Source organism: Grosmannia clavigera (assembly GCF_000143105.1).
Source record: "Grosmannia clavigera kw1407 unplaced genomic scaffold GCSC_105, whole genome shotgun sequence".
NCBI lineage: Eukaryota > Fungi > Ascomycota > Sordariomycetes > Ophiostomatales > Ophiostomataceae > Leptographium > Leptographium clavigerum.
In genome coordinates this window covers 1-23,337 of record NW_014040839.1, presented here as the reverse complement: position 1 = coordinate 23,337, position 23,337 = coordinate 1, and the positions used below count along the sequence as shown (strand labels likewise).

Here is a 23,337-nt window from a genome sequence, read left to right as displayed (position 1 = left end):
ATAAGGTAAGCCTGCATTGCTTTCCTCCCTCTCTCTTTTAAACTAGCTATTAGCTGCCCCTACCTCTTAACGAAGGGAGGTGCTTTATAGCACCTCTTTTTGTGCATAGTTATATACGTTAATAGGTGTATGTGTTGTTGTTAGTTTAAGCTAAGGCCTTACCCTACCTTTGCTTGCAGTATATATTTAAAAAACAGAGTAATCTATTTTTAAATATATCTTAAATTAAGTTTAACTATTAGCTATTTTTATGTTTTTTTTTTAATATCTTTTATATTTTATATAGCTAAATACTTATTAACCTTAGTATAGTAACGCTTAGTAAACGTTATTTATATAGTTTATCTTTTTAACGCTACTAGTATAACTATTATAATTATCTTAAAATTTAAGGTAAAAAAGAGTAAAGCTTACTTTATTTAGTTTATTTTAGATATAGTATCTATAACCTGTAAATAACCGCGACTACTACGGCTACGGTGCCGGTCGCCGAATCTGTACCGGCATACACATGGCAGAGCGCACACAGTTTCGCATCATCGCCAAACTTCTTTGGGCCTATGATACTACGCTGCTTATCGATCCTGTGACGGGCGCCTTAGTAGCTCCCAATCTAGAGGCCTATAACGAGGGCTTGATTGCAGTGCTCAAGCCGTTTAAGGTCGACTTTAGGTTGCGTAGCCCAGAACATAAGGCGGTTAGTTTTCGCGACATGGAGGCTAGCATGGAGACTTTACGGAAGTACGAGTAGGATAGTGTCTAAAGAATAGAGTGCGCGTCTAACCGCGTAGTTCTTTCCTTTGGTTGATTTTATATAGAGTACAATTACTTCGTACTTAAATATACTTAAACATATTACTACTCCCCATTTGGATGAACTTCTGTGATCGTAACGTTATTATTACATAGTATTTTTTTAAAGTAAAAAGAGCTTACTCTGTAATGCATTAGAGTTTGCAAACAAGTACCCATGCTTTTTTAACGCCTTGCATGCTGACAACACCAAGAAAAAGCACAAGACGTAGTCTCTCCTAAGCAGTCTACTGTGCGGCAACTCCAGCATCTGGCAACCCATTGTCCTCCGACGTCTGGATAGAGCCCCGATTGCTAAGATCTTCTATAGCTGCGACGAAGATAGTGCTCATCTTAGAGTAGCCCTCGTCATTAGGGTGTGTCTGATCAGCCATCTCGTTAAGCTGTAGACCATTGTCTCCGCGCATCTCGGCCAGTACAATGGGAACACCGACAGACTGAAGACTGGTTACTAGGGTTCGAAAGGCAGCGTTGACGGTTTGTGCACGCGCATCAACGTCGACGTCGGCGTTGATAATGAGAGTGCTGAGGACAAAGGCCGCCCGCGGTGACATGGCCAGCACATCGGTAATAAGGGCGTTCATGCGGTCTCCAGCACTAGAAATGTTAAAGTTTTGCAAGCAGTCGTTAGTGCCAACATTGACAAGAACAACATTAGGCTTTAGGGTCGGCACGGATAGGTCGGCTTTGGCGTGGACTTGCTCAATGCGCAGACCGGGCCATCCCTCGACATCATTGTCGTCCATGGTACCGTTTTGGCGGCTGCCAACCATGTTAATGGCGTTACCCCGGTGGGTTAGCGCCCTGCGCAGTGTCTGGCGGTAACCATTGCCGTCGCTTGACAGGTAGCCAAATGTGATAGACGCACCCAACGGCATTACACGTAGCGCGGTGCCGTTAGCTAGCGGAGCACTCGGCGTAGCAGTACTCGCATTAATGTATAGGGCCATAGGAACAGCAATAGCTATAGAGTTAGCGAGACAAATAAGAAAAGGGACAACCATATCCTACCTGGTACAATGCAGATAAGAGCCAATACGACCGCAGCGATAAATATGCTCTTCCGCGTCCAGGTGCGAGGATGAAGCAATGACACAGTCCGGCCGCCAATTTGCTGTTTTTCGCTGATGCTTGACTCGCTGTTCGCTCTTGCTGAAGCGGTGTGCCCATGCAGATTAGAGGAGACGTGCCTCCAGGAGCGGAGAGTCTCGATATCTATATCCATCTCCGTAGCATTTGCGCTCTCTAGGAGAGGCTCCTGTTGCGACCGTGTGCATCGTTCTGGCATGCCAAAAAATTGTTTAAAGATCGGTGGTTTATATAAAACAACGTATCGGAGCTGTGTCTAGACTGGAGCACCTTGTCTGGAACACTAATTGGCAAGCGGTTAGATCATCTCAAAGGGATACAATGGAAAGCAACCTATGTACTCCGTAGATCAAGGGGGGTGTAACAAGGGGGCGTTTTGTTTTGACCTTGTTCGAAATACTCGTACAGAAACAGTGAGCAGGAGCAGCAGAAAGCACAGCCTATAAGCCTAAAAAGATGTAAGATACGAGGCGCAGCACGGTCCTTAACGGCCGAATGGCGTGCAAGCCCAACATGGCTAGACATATGGGGCCAGTATCTAGTCGGCGAGCATGTTTCATTTCTTCGGTTTTATTACGACGTGACGTACAAAGTATCTCTGTGATAAAATATGAAGCGTGTTTCTTACACCTTTAGTTTGAATGTGTAAGAGACCGATCTGAGATGTACGACGACTTGTTTTTGTTTCAGAGATCTTTTTTATTTCTATTTTGTACATAGATGCATATGCAGACGACGGAATAATGTCGGCTTGCCTTTGTCTCGCCTTAGTGGAGTAAAGGGGTAAATTTGGTTATCCTACTCCGTATTGCCTAAAGGAGTTTTGCTAGGTGCACGGGCCAAAATTTCACATAGGTTTGACTTGCCGATAGCGCAGATTTTAATGGCTGGAGTTAATGAGCGGAATAATGCTGTCGTCGCCACTCGCCAACTCGTGTCAATGCATCTGCAGCATCTGAACGTTTATAACTCTTGTCTTATACAACAGGCTGCGGATTTTGGTTGCATGGGTCGCCCGAGAGTGTCTGACCGCGAGCGCCGCCGCGCCGCCGTCGCATGCAGCTATTGTCGGACTACCAAGAAAAAATGCAGTTCGACTATGCCCTGCGTACACTGCCAGCGTCGTGGTATGGCTGCGTCCTGCTCTATCTCGGGCCCTGTCTCCCTTCTTCCTTTTGGCTCGGCGGTGTCTTTGGCCTCGACTAAAGATGTGCCTGTTTTCAAAAGCACGCGCTCCAGCAGCATATTTCTGGCCCCCAAAGTGACTCATGGCTCTCCGGCTCTGACGCCGGAGTCAGCGGGCTCGACGCACTCGTTGCAGGATCTTGGCTGTAATGCCAAGCGGTTGGACATTCACTGCAGCAAACTGTCGACCTCTACGCCCGTCACAGCGACATTTTCGACTGATTTTGCCATACCTCCGGATAAAGCGGAAAAGCACATCACCGTGGATAGCGCAACACCACGTACGAAGCTGTTCTCGTACTCGTCTTCTGACCCCGAGACTCTGACCCGTTCGAGGTTTCTTTTTGACCTGCGTGGTGAACAGGGTAAAGTATATCTCGGCCGATTACGTGCCATCCGTATATTACATTTTGGGCCTGACCTACCTGCTTACACGCCTAGTTTACATCGGCCAAGCGGCATCATTGTCGTTTCTACAACTAGCCCGTGAGATTGTGTCCGAACACATCGGCCCATCTGAGTTCTCCCATAACGGGAAAGTACAGACCATGTTAGAGACAACATCGCCTGTAACGGCTGAACCGTCGATCTCGGCACTTGATGTCTCATTAGACGTAGACCAGAAGCTTTCATACGCAAACACTTTTAATGCATCGGTAGGGAAAATTTCAGGACAACGCTTTAGTCCTCGGCTGCTGACATAACACATAGCTCGATGGGCTCATGGGCCTCTTCGCACCGTCCGAAATCGAGGGCCTCTTGGTCGGGTCTCACGCTACGGACGCACGGTATCGTAATTCATACAAACGAGCAACGGTCGACCTAATCATAGCCATTGGGGCGCAATGCTCCTCTCCTGAGAGCGATATCAATGTGGCACGACCGTTTTTTCGTCGCGCACAGCATCTAGCTATGTCAGAGACGCTCGAGGATCCCAATGTCGACATGATCCGTGCGTTTCTCCTAATGGCCTTTTACATGCTGGGGAGCTGTCGGCGCAATGCTGCTTTTATGTATATTGGCATCGCAGTACGCGCTGCTGTTGTCCTCGGTCTGCACAGTCGTGACTCGTATACTGATATGAAGCTGCCCCGTTTTCTCCTGCGTCTTCGCATCTGGATCAGTCTGTGCAATCTAGACATGACGGTCAGCGCCATCCTAGGACGCCCCGCAGCTACGGCTGTGCTACGGGCCGATTTGGATAAAAGTCTCGAACAATTGACCACAGACATGGATGGCACCGACACGGGGATGGGCGTGCTGATGGCCTCGTACAAAATCCTCAGCATCATTAGCGAAATTGTCGACAATCTTTACGGACGCAACACAATTCCCGGTGCGTTCATTGAACAGTACCTTGACACCATTGAGACCTGGAAACATGACTACGGCGTTAATTTTCCAGACAACAGTGCCAATGATGACAAGGGTACCTGCAGTACCTGCAAAACATCAAACTCCAGTAGCAAAAGCATTGGCAAAATCCATGCCTCCTGTTTCTACTACTTCGCAGTGACGCTTGTTACACGGCCAATTCTTATTCTCACTCTCGTCGTCCAGTTGGATGGCATCCGCGATGCCTGGACACAAATGGCCCGGGCTTGTGTTGAGGCATCAACCTACCTGGTCCAAACTTGTGTCGACGCCCAGGATGCCGGAAGTCTACTGGGAAACATGTGCATATTAAAGTAAGGACCTTATTTGACTTATGATGTTTTCTCCAAACTTTCGTCAGCCTGACGTTGTACAGAGCTCTTGTTTTTGTTGCTGGACTTACTCTTGGTCTACAGAGCTTTTCCAAACTGCGAATTGATTATGAAGTTGAGACTGCCTTTGCCGGTGCCCGGCGCAACCTTGAGTTTCTTGCCGTACAAAGCCCTCAGGCCAGCCACTATGTCGAAATCCTGCGACTTCTTCAATTAGCCATCACAAAGCAGCGTCGGCATCAAGCGCAAACGGGCCGCAGCCGATTTGTTAGCAAAATATATGCAACAGGTCCTGACCTTTTCCCATCACAGGACAAGCCCGGTTCGGTGGGTACCGTACTTACTAAAACGGTTGCAACAGATTATGGTGTTTCGCCGGCATCATTGAACCCTGACGTGCAGTTATCGCAATCAACCTCCCCGGCTCCGAATGCGGGGCCCAACATTGGCCCCTGGACAGTCGTGGAGCCAACTGAAGAGATTATGTTCAATTGGGACCACCTTGATCTATCACAGTGGGACGATTTTCTTCTACCTACGGAGTATTACCGGCAGTAAAGCAGAATCGGTGAATTTTTCCCGGTCCTATTTGATGGATTTTTGGGCGTGGTAATGGCCTCTGCACCTGAACAGAAACTGATAACGGGATTTTCTGGAAATGCTGCATACGTAATCGAGAGTGCGTTGTCCGACCAAATCGCGGGTGCAATATCCGCGTGTCGGGTACTGCACCTAGCTAATATTCTAAGACAGGGGTCATACCATTTCTAGTGTCACTCTGGATAGCTCCCATTTTTCGCTCCGATATAAAGAGTGACGTCCACGTCTCGAATATTATCCCGTTTTCTTTGTGACCCCTCAAGTTCAAATGACAACCAAGCCCCCCAAGTTTTCTCTACCCAATTACCTTTCTCTTCAAAGCCCTTTGTGCCTTGAAGTACAAAAACGGTTAGGATGATGAGTTCCATTGATAAGGGCGTCTGGAGGCCGCTCCAAATTGGCGTTATTGGTGGTGGCATAGGAGGTTTGTGTGCTGCTGTGGCATTGAGACGCTCTGGCCATGAGGTGGTTGTATATGAGCGCAACGACTTCGCAGGGGAGGCGGGCGCTTCCATTTCATGTGCTGCTAATGGAACTCGATGGCTACACGAGTGGGACGTCGATGTCGCCAAGGGCGACCCGGTTGTACTGAAAAAGCTCATCAACCGCGACTGGTATACTGGGGAACCTGTTAGTGTCTACGACCTAGCTGACTACAAGGAGCGGTGGGGTTACGTTTACAACATGTTTCACCGTGTCCATATGCACACAATGCTCAAAGACACTGCGCTTCAACAGGAGGGTAAGGGCAAACCAATCGAGCTCTTGCTAAACCATGCGGTGCGCCATGCCTTATCCTATCAGCATTTTCAGCGTGAGTAATCAAACTAACAGTGCTACAGTGCAAAGACATTGACTTGGCCACTGGAACCATCATATTCGATAATGGCGTGACGGCCACACATGACGTTATAGTTGGTGCTGATGGCATTGGCTCCGTCGTTCGTAGCCTTATCGGCGTTCACCCTGAACGGAAGCCGTCTGATCAAAGCTGTCTGCATGCTAATGTCACCACCGAGGACGCAGTTCGACTAGGCCTTTTTGACTACTCTCAAGACTCGGCCCTTGAGTATTGGGGTGGCCAAGATGGGAAATGGGATAAGATTGTTCTTTCACCTTGCAACGGTGGCAAGCTTCTTTCCTATTACTGCTTCTTCCCCCGTGCCGTGGGTGATTACACCACCCACTCTTGGGGTGGATCTGACCTCCCTCTTGAGGAGCTCCTTGCACCTTATCCTGAACTTGACAGCCAAGTGAAGGCACACCTCACTATTGGCAAGGAGATTCGGCCGTGGCGCCTCTGGGTTCAGTACGTAATGCGCGGCCTTGTGGCGTACTAAATCACATCAAGTCAAAGCTAACACGGCAGCCAACCTTATCCATATATGCATAAGAAATCTGTTTGTCTACTTGGCGATGCTGGCCACCCGGTAAGCAAAGCCTCTGTTAAATATTATTTTCTCAACTAGCACACGATTGACTGGCGCATCAGATGATGCCACATCAAAGTCAGGGTGCATGCATGGCTATTGAGGATGCAGCGGCTCTGGGAATCATCTTTGGTAAACAACACTTCCGGGGTAACATCGACGAGAGCCTCTCTGTTTACACGTCTATACGCCTGCCTCGTGCTACACGAGTGCAATCGGCTGCTGCGCGGGCAGCTTATAATATCAACGAAAGAATAGGTTGGTTTTCGACAGTGTCTTTGGAGCTCCAACTTCTCAGCTAATGCAATTATCCAGGTTTCTCAAATAATAAAGACATCGAAACTTACAAAGTCGAGGATGAGCGGAGCAAGTTGACAATTGAGGAGATGAATTCGTAAGTCGTCCCCATGTTTCGTGTGAAGTTCGACATATTGACAAGAAGCACTTTGTAGGTATAACATGTACATGGATATCGAAGAAACGCTTGCGAAAACACGTGGCAGTTTCTTTACGAACAGTTTTATAAACGGTCTGCCCATCGGGTTAGAACTGCCAAATGGCATCACGATCGGCAAGCAATAGACTTCTTTTTATAAATATATCTGCTTGCATACTACTATTGTATAGAACGGTTTACTCTCGCGATTATCTTAGTTGTAAATGAATGATTAAGGAGGTAATCTAGCAGAAACCGGTAGCTGTGCATGTCGAATTACTTTCTTAAAAGAATCACCGGGTATCCACCTTAAGACGAGTATGTACTACTTTTAAGTATTTTAATTAGCATTTCAAACACGTAGGATACAACGCACGCCTTACTGAAGCTGCGAATCAGTGCAAGTGAACCCCATTCAGTCTAGTATGGATAAACAAGTCGAAACTTGCTGGATTAGGCTGCAATCAAGAAACAAATAGCTTCAAAGTACGGAGTACGATTCTTCAGTAAGTACAGAATAAACCGCAAGGTAATGTTTTCGGTATACCTCTAGTTTGCTTTAGTACTCCATATAGTATAGACATATAAAAAAAGCGTTAAATGTTGCGTTCTGATATGGAAGGCTACTTGAGTACATTCTTTACTTATTAGTACCTCTTATAAGAACAGACTTGTAAGGCTGAAAGGCTTTCATAGCATAGCCATAATACTTGTAAAATAAATACGGATTATCAGTATCTGTCGATTTTCCTATGGTAACGGTTAAAATGTTCAGTCAAAGAGCTGATCATGCCCTAGTCTTCTGACAGCTTAAATATTTTCGAGATTTGAGCGAAGCCGACTTGTGCTTTGAGCTCCTTTGTGGACTATCTAGATCACTGCATACTAAGTCTGACTTTCAAAGAGGGCGGATCTATGGGAATGCTTTGTAGACACTAGTATGTGACAGGTTATACTTGTGTGAAGGTTAGCCAGTATTGACAAAGGAAACACATTCAGGCTACGAGTTGCAACACCAAATTGAAGGCAGATATAAGTGAGCGGTGTATTCTATCTAGACGAATTTGGAGGCGTATTATGAATTGATTCAATTATTGGCGTTACCTAATCTTCAATACCATAATAATCATGGTAAGCATTCGTACAGTCCCTGAAACATTTCTCTTGCGAGTTGCATACAATCATGTGAGTAAATCATTTTCTGCACATCCGGAGAAGCCCATTTATCCGGCACATCCCTTCCTGTCTCTTTGGACTCTGCAAACAACTTATCGCGTTCTTCTTTTTCCTTGCTTACACCCAAGTGCAATGTGCGTCCAGACAGTGCGGCAAGGTCTACCAAAGTCGTTGTTTTCTTTTTGCGCAAAAACTCGTAGATTCTAAGGCAACGGTGAATCGTAGCAGGGTTCTTATCAGGTGCTCGTGAAAGGACTTCTGCGAGAACTGCTGCATCTTCAACGGCCATAGCTGCACCCTGGTTTAAATGGGGAAGTGTTGGATGGCAGGCGTCTCCGACAAGAGCAATCGTCTCACACACCCATGTGGGTAGTGGTTTATGAGAGCGAAGTTTCCATTCACATACCTCGCCATCAGGTACCATATCCATGAGACGATGGACTAGTGGACAGAAGTCGTCGAAAGTATCGATCATAGCCTGTTTAGAACCCTTTGTCGTGTAGGTAGCAGTCGGTTCTGCAGCAAAATGAAGATCCGGCTGCGTTGACGACATGTTGTATATGCTTTTTTCAGCTACGGGATAGGCAATCCAGTGCCTCTTTTCCCCTATCCAGCGGGTTATTCGATCACTGTCAATAAGTTCCATCATTTCGGGATCTGATGTCATCTCATCTCGTGGAATCATGATTCGGTAAGCTGCTTGACCGGTGTCCTCCACACTGACCTCATGGCCCATCCATGTCATTATTTGAGTGCGTATTGGTGATTTAATGCCATCTGCTGCTAAGAGGACATCACACTCGATGGTGGAAGAGCGTCCCTCACGGGAGACAATCGTAAACTTGACAGTCGGCGAATACCTCTCGATATTCTTGAAAGAGTAGGCGAAGTGGAAATTGATGACCGGCTCTCTCTTGCACGCCTCATATAGACTGCCAGCCAATGATGCGCGATGTCCAGTGCAATGAGGAAATCCGTACATAGTGCGGATATCGGGCATTTGAATGTAAGTAAGCTCCTGGTCCGTGGCGCCATCTAATCAATTGTGTTAGCCAATGATTCAGTAAATCAAACGAGAATTGAAGGCAAAGTCGCACTTCTACGTGCCTCTTATACTGGTTTCTTTCACTTCTGTTGCCGCAGCCTCGATAGGATCCCAGCAGCCAAGCCGTGACAAAATTCGAACTAGATTGGGTGCTAGCTGAATTCCAGCACCAACGAATCCAAGATCAGGAGCTGCTTCAAAAACATCAATATTCTTCAGTCCCTTCTTAGCCAATGCCAGAGCTGTGCTTAATCCTCCCATTCCTGTTGCAGTTAGTTAAGTTGATCTTACTTCAAAATTCAGAGTTTTTACATACCAGCGCCTACAATGGCAATCCGTATGTCTGTCGGTGCCGAATCCATTTTGTTAAAAGGGCACCTGTCCCACCTTCCTCGTAAAATTTATTCAATAGACGCACTTTGTTATATTCTGCCCATTGTAAGAGCAACGCATGCAATCGATATATCTTGGAAGACTTTTTATACTTAGCTCACTACGGTATTACTACCCCACTGTCTACGTATTTCCACACAGGAATTAAGTATTTCCACCATAATCCGCGCCAATCAGATTATAGAAAGCCGCCACTCACAGGACAAATGTTGTCCCTACCTTCGGCATCCGCTGCAAGCTACATAGCTAGACCGGTTGGCAATCCGTCTTAACATTACGGCAAAAGCCTTGGATAAATGTGTTAAGCTACGGAGTAGAAAGGAGTAGTGGTGCGCGTTTTCGTGTATCCTTTTAAGGGGCGTGGCACGAGTACGTGTCTTACTTCGTACGGAGTACTATTAATAGCACAGTCCCGACAACGTGGTATCACGTGGCTCGGTTTATGGATTAATTATACTCCGGGACTCCAGTTTTCGACAACTTCTCCGTCAACTTCTCCGTCCCGATCGTACTGTAGGTGAGATGAATTCTGTAGATTTACAGCGTCTTGGATAGAAAACGATGGCCGATATTAACTCACGTTCAGCCCTTCCACCTCTGCCTCCAGGGTGGACAGAACACTCTGCACCAACTGGACATACCTACTTTCACAACACTGAAACGAAGGAGTCCACGTACAGACGTCCGACAAACCCAACTATCAAGGCCCCAGCTTATACCAAATCGCAACAACACTCGCAAAATCCAACCCCTTATATTCAATTGTCTAACCCCAAGGTGGAAAATGCCCTCGTGTCTCGAGATTCCAAGGTTATAACGCGCGGAGGGGGAGGCTCACTTCCAGCTGCTGCTGGGCTGTCTCGTCCTCAGCATAAGACGTCACACCAACCGACTGACAAGCCGGTTGCAAAAGTAGCAATACCCGGGCATAAGCCTTGGATTCTCGTTTCTACAAAACTTGGCCGTCGATTTGTTTTCAACCCCACAAAGAATACGAGCTATTGGCGAATACCGGACAAATTAAAGACCGCCATCTTGGACTTGGACAGAGCTCAAATATGTAGAATGGCCGAAGATGATACGGAGCCTAGCGATCTTAACGTCGACGAATGCCAGCATACGGGCCAGAGAGGCAGACTCCCCATTTCTACAACTGGTGATTCGGACAGAAATTATGGTCTCGTTGGCGAGTCTTCGATGCAGGGTCAGCTTGTCGCCAGCTTGGACGATAGCGATTCAGAATACGAAGAAGTTGAAGTGGCAGATGACTGGGACGGTGATGAGCGTGGTGTTTACCAGAACCCTTTGAAGCGACAAAGGATAGAAGAATTCGACGAAGATGATATCGCTTTTCAACTCCAGGCTGCAGCTGAAGGTTTGGACGAGTCTGGCATGGGTAGTCTCTGGGGGACTGCGGGGAATATCACTGAGCTGGAACACGAGGACGCCCCAACAGTGTTTAAGTCATTACTGGACGATTTCGGCATCAACCCATATAGCTCCTGGGAGAAGATAATCGAGGAAGGCAAGCTCTTTGACGACCCACGTTATACTATTTTGGAAACGATGAAAGCTCGAAAAACGGTGTGGGAGGATTGGTCAAGAACGAAGATCAGGGGATTGAAAGAGCAAAAGGCCAAGGAGGAGAAGGCAGACCCGTTACTTTCATATTTGTCATTCCTGCAAAGGTGTGCAACTCCAAGGCTATTCTGGCCAGAGTTCAGAAGAAAATACAGAAAAGAAGCAGAAATACGGGATTTGTCGCTATCGGACAAGGAAAAAGAGAAATGGTACCGCGACTACGTCAATCGCCTGAAACTCCCGCCGGCGACTCTGAAATTGGATTTCACCAAGCTTCTCAAGACCATACCTGTGGAGGGTGTGGAGGAAAATATCTTGCCACGGCAAATAGCAACGGATATCCGTTACATCTGTCTTGACGCAAAGGTCAGAGAACCCTTGATCAAGGCATATTTTCAATCAATTCGAGGAAATGCTTCTTGATTGCAAATGGTTCGCTCATACGGGAACAAACAAGCGATATATGATTTTGATAGTGTCACCCAGTGTTTCGTTCCCACTGTAGTTGTTTGCACTCAATGTATCTGACAGAAGTGACTACCAAATTCGTTTAGCAATCATCTCATAACGGGTGATAGTGTTCATATCAGTGTCTTTCTTCCCCTTCACAATATCTCTCCGCTCTCTGTCTCGTAACTTCCTCAGACCTGTTAGGTCGTCCTGAAATAGCCACCGTCTTCTGTCTTCCCCTACTTCAACTTTGCCATAGCCACCTGTTCTTTTACCCGAGGAGTCGAACGATTCTATCTCTGAAATTCCAGCGGCTTCAGCCTGTTCTCTATGTTTCATGCAAACATACCGGCCGTGGGAGTATCGCAAAAGTGCCATGCCTAACAACAGCTTTGCAATGAGAAGAATGAGAAATGTGATAAAAAACACGACAATCATCATCACTGCTGCGATGATATCGTCGCTTGACCATCCCCGACCCGGTAAGATTGTGGGGACGTTTCCGGCTATGTCTGAATTACCATACACAGCTCGACCGAGAGCGTTCCGAATTACCGAGTCTAAACGCTCTAGAGATGCGATCATGGCCGGACTTGATGAAGTTGCTGATTCTACGCTCAACACTGTATGTGTTGTGGGTGGAAGAGGTGATGGGAGATGTGTGGCGAGAAACATGTTGTATGTCTGGATAGAGGACCGGATAAAGAGCGTACACAATGGAATGAGTGGTAAACCGATACGGCGTGTTAAGGCGGGTGTAATGAAAGCCTGCACCCACGGCATGTAACTGTTAGCTTTCCCTCGAACAGAATCGGGCGTGTCGACTGTCAATGATGAGCTCACATTCGTGTAATAGTCCTTACAAAGAATGTCGAGGATCCGGCCATAAAAATTCGGCTTGATGTTGTTGAACTTGTTGATATAGGCGTGCTTGATCCAGTCGACAACCATCTCGCTCCCAATGACAATTAGAAATGGGGATAGCACCTCCCCAGATACAATCCAGGATGGGAGTATAGTAAAGCTAGCCGGTAATATTGATGTGTTGTGGAGTGGCACCTTTGTTGTAACATCGTCGAACTCAGCTCCCACTCCAGGAACAGAAAGGCCGCCAATCTCGACGATGTTACGTAAAGCAATAATAAAAAGAACCAACCATAGTTGAAACCGTTCCACGATGTCCGCACAAGCAAGCTGAAAAGTGTTTTCTTTTTCAGTTCGTTTGAAGACACTGCTCTTGACTTCAACAAACTGGTTTGACATCAGCAGCGACAGAAGCGCATTCGAATAAGAGTTAACAGCGACATTGAGCGTAATGACCTGGTAGAATAGAACGATGGAATGTGCGATGTTATACACTAACGACAACAAAAACATGCCAAGCGGTAGCCCAATCTTGGAGCGACCGGAGGCATTACGAGACAATGTTTCAGAGCTGAACAAACATTCGAAGACGTCTTGGCCCAGAGCTGAGAGAAGACGATCACCGACCTCAATCAAGTTGTAAATGACGTACAGCTTCACTGCCGATTGCGCACGAATGAAGTGGTACATACGACTTGCATCGAGATTCATAAGAGCCATACAGCTGAAGATGATCACAGCGCCCTGGAGAAGATCTGCTTTGTGAAATGACGTAAGATTGGATGGGACCGATTTGGTCCTGCGATGTCCCCATCTCAATCCGGACGATTGCAAATTGCCAGGTGCGTCCTCTTTCTTGTAAGTCACATCCGGCTGGCGGTCTTGGTTTCGTTTTCGAGCTAAAGATCACGCGATACCATCAGCATGCCGCAGCTCAGGAGGTTGTTGTCGCCTCTAGTTTTAACGGAACCTTACCAGAAATGCAGTCATCATCTTCCACAGTTGTCGGCCTTCGAGGTGGCTGTCCACTACGGCCTCTCTGCCACATCCGACCAAGGCCTCCCCATACAAATGTGATGACCCATCGCGTCTCTTTACCAATAAGATAGGCCCACCACCTCGCAAGCACCCCCAAAGCAATGAGAAATCTTAATGGTAGAATCGTCAGCGTCCACAGCCAAGCATCCAAACATGCAAGAGCGCCAAAATTTATGGTCCTCTCAAGATATGTAGGCAGGAGCAGAAAGTTCTTTAGTCTCTCAAATTTCACAGCGCTGGATTCATAAGGAATTTCGGACGAGTAGGAATGATGGATATACAACGAGTTGGGTCGATGTCCAGCTAACTCTAGTTGAAGCACAGTCGGTAAAGACATTGGCGGGAGGGGAATCGAGGGCGGTATGGGGGATGGTAAGCGTGGTTCAGTGTACGTAGACGCCGCTGCATTATGTTGCGTCTGTATGTTGACTCCCGTAGACGGCGAAGGGGGGACAGGTCCCACGGTATCTAGTAACAGAGGCGGGGGTCGAGGCAAAGGGTTGTAAGAATTCCGCTGGGCTGTAGCCTTCAAAGTTTGGCTGTGATTCGAAGATATTTCGCGACTTGTCGGAGGTGTCGAGATATTTCTTTGGGAACCCGTGGCTGGCCCATATTGTCGTACGCTATGATATGGAACGTCTGCAAAGGGTTGGCTCTGGTCGCTCTTCATGCCCTCATTACCGTGTGTGACCAGATCGCCGTTTTTTGTTTTTCCGGGGTGTTCCGACTTCAGCTCCTGATGCTTGATTTGCGAGGGAAGATTATAGACTGGTTCTACGGGCAAAGGAAACGGTCCTTCATCAATGCCCCGACTGTTGGCCTTCGGCGTTGCGGTAATTGGGAGGCCTTCGGGCAGCTCAGCCAGTTTGCTTGTCGAGGGCCTGCCATGTTCGGTAAGTTGGACTTTCGATTCGTCTAATATGGACGGAACCTGCCGCCCTATGTGTGCTGGTCCTTTGACTGCGGAGGGACTTAGTTGTTCCGAAGTCGAGGCATCAACGATGGGCCTACTGCCCTCATCGGCGGGCACATCATTCGAGGGAGAAGAGCTATAAGGGGCATTATCTCGACGAAAAGCAGCGAAGGACGACATTTTTGGTGACGCTATAGTGGTTCTTAGGTTTTGCGAAGATTGCCCTGCTATCTTACATACATGTGGCTTGTGACTAACATAATCGCCTGTCAAATTCTGGGATTCACTAATCGTGCCACGCCCCACTATAATTCATGACCCACTTAAAAAGTGCACCTATTATTAAAATAGGTGCTGACCAGCCAAATGCACTTACCAGCCAAAAGCTCAGTATTACCACGAAAACCACCCTCTAACTTTGTCGCGTCGAAAAACAACGAAAAAATGTCTGGATCGGGCCCTGATTTAGAGAGCAGATTGTTAGACGCAGTGAATTGCTGCCTTTTGAATCCTACAGCGAAAATTACTGCCGTTGCGAAGCATTTTAATATTAGCCGATTTACTTTAGCGCGTTGCTTAAAAGGTGTTAGCCTTATAAAAGGTAAGCTTATAACGTATATAAAACTTTTACTAGCTAAAGAGAAGGCAATTTGTATATATATTAAGCTTTTAAATACCTTAAATTTGCTTATTTTCAAAGACTATATATAGTTAACGCTGCTAATACAATCTTAAAAGATGTAAGGGTATTCCACACACGCGTCCCTACGCACCGGTTCGGCAACTAGTCGCTTACTAAGCGACAGACTTAACGAACTATCTTAACACGTTGCACAGGACTAGCACAGTCACTTAGTTATGCCACGCCCTACTAGGGTTGCGCTATACCGCATCTTTTAGCCACGTATAAATTAGCTGGCAGGCCTTTGCCTACTAGTCTCCTATAGTTTGTTAAGTTAAAGTTTTAATACAATAGTACAAACCAGTTAAGCCTTTGTAACTACGCATTGCACACTAACCCTTACATTCTTTAACTTCTATTCTATAAGGAGCAATGTCCGATTATAGGGCGGCCACTCTGCGATTAGCACGTAAACTGTTAGAAGCCGAGGACGTGCTAATGCTACCCTTTACGCTAATGCACGGCAGCCACACTTTGCGCGCAGCATTTGCAAGCACTCTAACCTTGTTTGTTAAGTTAGAAATAAAACTAGTATACGTGCTGCTTAATAACACCTTGCCGGCTAAAAAGTAGCTGTAAAGCAATAAATACACTTATATTATATAGACGCTAGAGGCATTAACTAACATTATAGCTATAAGGGTTATAGGGCTACTGCCTAGTAGTTGCTACTATAAATAATAAGCTACTATAATATAGTATTAAGAGGCTAGAAATTATTGCCTTTGCTATAAAGATAAAAGAGTAGTTAGTAATAATAAAGAACGCTTATAATACTAATGTATATAGTAACGCGTTAAAAGATATAAAGATTATTTAAGTAAGTAGTTAGCTAACTACTATACTAGTAGCTAATTAGTAAAAGTATTATAACTAACTTTGCGCTAGTAAACCCTTAGTTATATACCTTATATAGACGCACTTTATTATGTTTATTTATTAAGAATACTTAAACCTTTAATTCTAAATATACTATATTTATAAAAAAAGCTAGACGCTTTAGTAAAGTAGTAAGTTATTAATAGCATACTAGTAGAAATAAGACTACTTATAATAAAAGATTAATAACACCTTTAACTAGATAAGTAAGATTGCTTAAAGGTATTAGTAAAGGCTTAATAACTACTTAGTAAAGTAGTATTAAAATAAAAGTATTAGTAAGTTTTTTTAGTATAGTAATAAAGATTACTAATGCTTATAAAGAGTATTAGTCTTAAGGCTAAAAACAAAAGAAAAGATAAATAACTAAAAGTAGTCGGTTATAGTTAATAGTGTGCTAGCTAGTAGGCTAATAAAGAAATAGCGCTATAATAATAATAAGATAAGAAACTATAGTTTTATAAAGAGTAACTTAAGCCTATAACTAGTTGCTAGCTAAGGTTAGTTTACTTTTTAACCTACTAACCTTAGTAGTTTAAATAATATTAATATTATATTAAAGTGCTAGAATTATAGTAAGAGTAAGTATACCTCTTAAGACTGCTTTAAGCTTAAAACCTATATATAGGTTAAAAAGCTTTAAGTAAAACTAGAAGATAGTCTTTAAAAGCTTAATAACTAAAAGGTAACTTACTTTAATTAAGAAAACTAGCAAGGTTAATAAAGAAGCCTTATTCTTTATTAACCCTACTAGTATAGCTAACTAAGAATATAATTCTTTACTACTATACTCTAGCTAAGGCATAAACGCTTAGCAATCGCTAAGCTATTGTTATTATAAACCTAAATTCTTATGCTAACTTAAATATAGTTAACCTAAAGGTTATTTAATAGCTTAGTTTAAAGCTACTTTAGTAGCACTTAAACTTAAACCTAGTCTTTATTAATAAGATAAGCTTATAGCTTATATAAGCTAACTATTATATTAATAAAAAATAAAGTCTTTTACGCGTTAATATAAGTCTTTATAGCTGTTTACTAAGTAGGCGCTAACTATAAAAATATTATCTTAAGTTATAAAGGACTAAGGTTTTTAGGCGTTGTTATTAACACTATTTAATAGGCCTAGTTATTTACTATTATAGTTTTTAAGACCTTTAAGCAAATAAGCTAACACTTATATAAAAGTAAGAAGTTGTTTGCTATTATTAAAGGTATACTTAGGTAGGCTAGGTAAGTTAAGTAGGCAAGAAGGTATCTTCTTAACAAAAGAAAGCAGCCGTATATTTAATAGCTAATTCTTGCCTTCTACACTCTAAGAGAGTGCAGGAGGCGCTCTTTATCGTAAGCGCACCTCTAGCGTACTAAGTGCGCAGGACAAGTGCGACCCCGTTTCTACTTAGCCTATGCGCTAGCACGTGCTATAGCCTATACGTAGACTGCGCTACGCAGCCTACGCCATTAGCACTGCTTCTAGTTTACAATGTACATCTAATACGCTGTGCGTATACTGTGTACAGCTTGCGCGTAGCCTGCGTTAGTCTTCTTTCTAAGGCAGCGTTATAATTGCTCCCCTTCTATGCCTAACTCTTTTAAGGCAGGTCTTAACAAAAGGCTTGCAACCTTTATTCCTAGTAGTAGTAGTGCTTATCCGTTTATAGCGGCCCCTTTATACTTGCTAAGATCGCTATTAAAGGCAACTTAAGGCGCCTTTAGTTCTCTTTATTTAAAAGGTTAGTCTTATAGTTAAATTAAATTATTATAAGGTTTAGCATTCGGTTACTTCTTTTAAAAACAACAAATTCGTCTTTTAGCAGCAATATAGCTGCTCTTAATTCTAACGTTCCTATGCCTATAGTAAGCGCCTCTAGCGCTCTAGTACCCGCTATAGCCCCAGCCTTTGCTTCCTAACACCCTCTGCCCTCTAGCTAAGGTGCTGGTTCTAGCCGCGCACAACGTGCGCGCAAGGCTTACGCTAGCATAGTTTGTTGTTTAGCGCAGACTATGGCGCGCGCCGTGCCCTTAGTTAGGCCTCTAGTAGCTTGTTAAGGTGTAAGAGCTGCCCTTGCTAGTCTAGCGCTCTTAGGGTTAGTAGCAGCTGCGCTACTAGCTTACTCCTAGGTCGCCTTAGATAGCTTATTGTGCGTGCAGTGCCTACACTGCTTTCTAACAACTTTCCTTATAGAGTTGCCTAGGTTTGCAGCTGTGCTGTGTATTTATAGCGTTGCTAGCGCTAGGCGCTACAACGGCTGCTATGCTAACAAGCACGAGTATTGCAAGGTAAGTCCTCTTTAGTAGCTATAGGCTGCTTTAGTAGCTAATAAGATGCAAGTTTTCCTGCTAATAGTTAGCAACTAGGCTAACTTTAAGATAGTGCTGCACAGCCTTAATAAGAAGCTTTATAGCTAAGGTTTGCCTATAGTGCGCGCAGCACTTGCGCGTACTATACGTGCTTTTGTTGCTACTTTATTATAAGTAGATAAGTAGTAGCGGCCTATGTTGCTAAAGGTGTTGTTAGCCGCTAACGTTATGCAGGCAGAGCTTAATCTTTACTAGGGCATTAAAGCTTAGAAAAAGGCTTAAGAGGTAGCTTGCTAGGTAAAGGCTTAGCAGGCTTTATTAGCCTAAATGCAGTTACTATTGCTATATACGCTCTCTTTATCTTTGCTGTCTAAGCTTACTACTTTAACCTATTAGTAGCTTTTTTAGCTACTATGCCTAATGCTTAGTAACACTAGTTATGCCGCCTTTACTATAGCCTTTAATGCTTTTTTTAAGGTAGTAGTAAAAGCGTATATTATAAATAAGGCTTATACTAGGGTAGTAGCTAGCGTAGCGTTGCTTTAAAAGCTTCTTAAATAGTTTTATATAGTCTTTTATAAAGCTTTTTAGCCGGTTAAATTAATTTAAGTGTTAAAGGTATACTTAAGTAAGCTAGGTAAGTTAAGCAAGTAAGAAGGTATCTTCTTAATAAAAAAAAGTAGCCGTATATTTAATAGCTAATTCTTGCCTTTTATACTCTAAAAGAGTGCAAAAAGCGCTCTTTATTATAAGCGCACCTCTAGCGCACTAAGTGCGCAGGATAGGCGCAACCCCGTTTCTACTTAGCCTATGCGCTAGCATATACTATAGCCTATGCGCAGACTGCGCTACACAGCCTGCGCTACTAGCACTGCTTCTAGTTTACAATGTGCATCTAATACGCTGTGCGCATACTACGTACAGCTTGCGCGTAGCCTACGTCGGTCCCCTCTCTAAGGCGGCGTTATAATTGCTCTCCTTCTATGCCTAACTCTCTTAAGGCAAGTTTTAACAAAAGGCTTGCAACCTTTGTTCCTAGTAGTAGTGGTGCTTGTCCGTTTGCAGTAGCCTCTTTATGCTTGCTAAGATTGCTATTAAAGGCAACTTAAAGCGTCTTTAGTTCTTTTTATTTAAAAGGTTAGTCTTGTAGTTAAATTAGATTATCGTAGGGTCTAGCATCCGGTTACTTCTTCTAGAAACAACAAATTCGTCTTCTAGTAACAACATAGCTACTCTTAATTCTAACGTTCCTATGCCCGCGGTAAGCGCCTTTAGCGCTCTAGTACCCGCTGCAACCCTAGCCCCTGCTCTCTAACACTCTTTGCCCTCTAGCTAAGGTGCTAGTTCCGGCCGCGCGCAACGTGCGCGCGGGGCTCACGCTAGCACAGTTCGTCGTTCGGCGCGGACTACGGCGCGCGCCGTGCCCTTAGTTAGGCCTCTAGTAGCCTGTTAAGGTGCGAGAGCTGCCCTTGCTAGTCTGGCGCTCTTAAGGTTAGTGGCGGCTGCGCTACTAGCTTACCCCTAGGTCGCCTTAGACAGCTTGTTGTGCGTGCAGTGCCTATACTGCTTTCTAACAACTCTCTCTGTAAAGTTGCCTAGGTTCGCGGCTGTGCTGTGTATTTATAGCGTCGCTAGCGCTAGGCGCTGCGACGGCTGCTGTGCTAGCAAGCATAAGTGTTGCAGGGTAAGTTCTTTTTAGTGGCTATAGGCTGCTCTAGTGGCTAATAGAATGCAGGTTTTCCCGCTAATGGTTAGCAACTAGGCTAACTTTAAGATAGTGCTGCGCAGCTTTAATAAGAAGCTCTACAGCTAGGGTTTGCCTGTAGTGCGCGCAGCACTTGCGTATGCTATAGGTGCTTTCGTCGCTACTTTGTTATAAGTGGATAAGCAGTAGCAGCTTACGTTGTAAAGAGTGTTGTTAGCCGCTAACGTTATATAGGCAAAGCTTAATTTTTATTAGGGTATTAAGGCTTAAGAAGAGGCTTAAGAGGTAGCCTGTTAAGTAGAGGCTTAGCGGGCTTTATTAGCTTAAATGCACTTGCTATTACTATATATGCCCTTTTTATCTTTGCTGCCTAGGCTTGCTGCTTTAACTCTTTAGCAGCTCTCTTAGCTACCGCGCTTAATGCCTAGTAACACTAGTTATGCCGCCTTTACTACAGCCTTTAATGCCTTTCTTAAGGCGGTAGCAAGGGCGTATATTATAGACAAGGCTTATACTAAGGTAGCGGCTAGCATAGCGTTGCTTTAAGAGCTTTTTAGATAGTTTTGCGTAGTTTTCTATAAGGCTTTTTAGCTAGTTAAATTAATTTAAGCTTTTGCTTATATATTTTTATCTTTACGCGCTTGCTATACGCATACTGCTTAATTGCTGCGTGCGCATTTTTTATATCTTCTTTTAGCACCTACTAGTTGTATTTAGTTAGCTAGCTTATTTAATATATTAGGTATTTAGTCTAGCTAGCTTTGCGTCTCTTATTTAAGACTACTTTTACTTTTTATTTATTGTCTAGGTCTTTTAACGCTAGCATTGTTAAAGGCGCTTATTTTACGCTTACTTTACTCTCTTAGTGCTTTAATAGTAAGACTAAGAAAACGTTATATAGTTAGCTATATTATTTTAATAGTACTAGTTAATATGCTTGTCTACCTATAGTCTTAAAGATTCTAAAAAGCTTAATATGTTTTAATGCTAACTTTTTGTTTTTTAAGTAAAGGTTTTTTATAGAAAGGCTTACTAGCTCTTTTACTATAAAGCTTATAGGCTAGTAGCGCGCATTATAGTAACGCTTCTAGCGCTTTATTATATACTTTTAGTTTGCCACTAACCTTTTTTGTATAGCTTCTAATTTTTCTAAGCAGTTATGCACTACTAAGACTATATTGCGCGTATCTTACTCCCCTCTTGCGGTTGCGCCGCCCTTAGAGCAAGTTTGCAAGTTTAGTTTCTAACTATATAGCGCTTTAAATAGGTTAATTTTAGTTGTTGCGTTAATAGCGTTGTTATAAGCGTATTGCGCTAAAGATAATAAAGAAAGCTAATTTAATTGCTTCTTTATTATAAAGCAGCGTAAGTATTGCTTTAATGTCTAGTTAGATCTTTTTATTTACTTGTCTATCTAGGGGTAAAATGCAGTTAATAGCCGCCTATAAATTCTAGTCTAATAATAATATTTACTTTAGAATTTGCTAGTAAATATGCTTCTTTAGTTAGAGACTATACTCTTTAGTGTTACACTATATACTAGTTCTATATATTAGTGTATAAGGTGTGTAAGGCCTTTGGCTGTTAAGGTAGTCTATATAGCAAAGAAAAGGTTTATTTTTATAAAGCAGTTAACAATTACTAGAATTGCATTTACTTTGCCGCCTATGCTTGCTTTGGCTACTAGTAGCTTAGTAATTAAGTCTATAAAGATTTTTTGCTAAGGACTCTGTAGTAGCGGTAGCAGGTTTAGCTTACTATATTGCGCATACTGTTTAATCGTTTATTTTTAGTAAACTAGGCATAAAGCAATATAAGCCTTTACGTCTTTCTTTATTTCTTTTTAGTAAAAGTGGCAACAAAGTAGTTCTAAGGTTCTAGCAACTGCAAAGTGCCTAAAGATCTAGTTATTGTAATAAAGCTATAGCAGCTTTTAATAAAGGACGTACGCGCCGCCTATATGCAGGCGGTTTTTCTATAGTAATATACCGTCTAGTGCAAGGCTCTATGGCTTCGTCGCACCTTTTGCGCTTATAGTACGCTCTACGCACGCCTTAATAACTTATACCTTTAGGTTTACGTCCTAGATTCCTGCTATTACTCTGCGAATAGCTTTAGGGACTTTGTTTTCTTAAAGGTGTAGATATAGGGTAGCAATAACAGCTAGTTGCTATAGTAAGCTAGAGTATACTAAGTTCTTATTTACGCCTGTTAGGGGCGTTAAACCCTTAATTAGCGCTATAGCGGTAATATCTTTAAGGTCTTTTTAAGGTCTCTTATAGTTATCTAGCCTTCTTAGTTTACTACGCTTTACCTGCTTAGGCGGTGCGCTGTTTTACGCTATAGTAGCTTGCTGCGTAAGATCTAAGGCTACTAAGATCCTAGAGGTAGCGCTTAGCTCCTCTTCCTTGCTAGGTCCTTTTGCAAGTGCGCGCATTTTATACGTCTTATTTATATAAGCTACGTTAGTAACTAGCTTAGCGCTATTGTCTTTTATAATAAGTGCGCGCATCTTGCGCGTCTCTTACGCTATAGCTGCAGTGCCTGCTAACTGTGCGTCTTCCTTTTATACCCTAGTGATAGTTATTTTAACTTGTCTAGGTTTATTAAAGTAATCTAGCCGTCTTAACGGCGCATTGGCTAGGTTTGTTACGCTTAGTCTATGCTTAATTATAAAGTTAAAAAGGGATAGGTATATAGCCTAGTAAGCCTTACGTCTGTTATACCTTAGCTAGGTTATAAAGGTGCGTAAGTTGTTATAGTCTAATAAGACTTTAATTGTCTTTTTACTGCTATTAAGGTAGTGTTGCTATTACTTAAAGAAGTTTATAATTGCTAGTAGCTTTTAATCTAGGGTGCTATAATTTAGCTTTAGTCTTTATAGTTTTCTTAACTAGAAGGCAATTAAGTGCTAGGCTCTCTCTTTATCTTATTAAAAGATAATCTTGCTAATAGCTACCTTTAAGGCATTAGTCTTTACGCGTATTGCTCGTTCTAGGTTAAAATGGCGTAGTAAAGGTGCTTTTATAAATGCCTCCCTTAGCATTGACG

The 23,337-nt window shown here is 43.6% G+C and overlaps 5 protein-coding genes across 5 annotated transcripts; 3 read left to right on the top strand and 2 right to left on the bottom strand.

Annotated features, from left to right (window-relative positions):
• Window positions 1–511: 511 nt before the first annotated feature.
• On the top strand, window positions 512–751 carry CMQ_7031 (uncharacterized protein; the record flags this gene model as incomplete). Its single annotated transcript, XM_014320716.1, has 1 exon — window positions 512–751. One exon carries the CDS (start codon window positions 512–514, stop codon window positions 749–751), a length of 240 nt encoding a protein of 79 aa, XP_014176191.1.
• A 289-nt stretch (window positions 752–1,040) lies between these two features.
• Window positions 1,041–2,101, bottom strand: CMQ_7032 (lipase, gdsl; the record flags this gene model as incomplete). Its single annotated transcript, XM_014320717.1, has 2 exons — window positions 1,041–1,777; window positions 1,825–2,101. The coding sequence occupies 2 exons, from the start codon at window positions 2,099–2,101 to the stop codon at window positions 1,041–1,043; spliced, it is 1,014 nt and encodes a 337-aa protein (XP_014176192.1).
• Window positions 2,102–2,988: 887 nt separating this feature from the next.
• CMQ_7030 (salicylate hydroxylase) lies at window positions 2,989–6,733 on the top strand (the record flags this gene model as incomplete). The annotated part of the gene is made up of 8 exons (XM_014320715.1): window positions 2,989–3,029; window positions 3,130–3,452; window positions 3,529–3,743; window positions 3,799–4,516; window positions 4,601–4,775; window positions 4,838–5,308; window positions 5,747–6,173; window positions 6,236–6,733. 8 exons carry the CDS (start codon window positions 2,989–2,991, stop codon window positions 6,731–6,733), a joined length of 2,868 nt encoding a protein of 955 aa, XP_014176190.1.
• A 2,801-nt stretch (window positions 6,734–9,534) lies between these two features.
• On the bottom strand, window positions 9,535–9,842 carry CMQ_7034 (FAD dependent oxidoreductase; the record flags this gene model as incomplete). The annotated part of the gene is made up of 2 exons (XM_014320719.1): window positions 9,535–9,743; window positions 9,797–9,842. The coding sequence occupies 2 exons, from the start codon at window positions 9,840–9,842 to the stop codon at window positions 9,535–9,537; spliced, it is 255 nt and encodes an 84-aa protein (XP_014176194.1).
• Window positions 9,843–10,938: 1,096 nt separating this feature from the next.
• Window positions 10,939–11,877, top strand: CMQ_7033 (ff domain containing protein; the record flags this gene model as incomplete). Its single annotated transcript, XM_014320718.1, has 1 exon — window positions 10,939–11,877. One exon carries the CDS (start codon window positions 10,939–10,941, stop codon window positions 11,875–11,877), a length of 939 nt encoding a protein of 312 aa, XP_014176193.1.
• Between the last annotated feature and the right edge of the window lie 11,460 nt (window positions 11,878–23,337).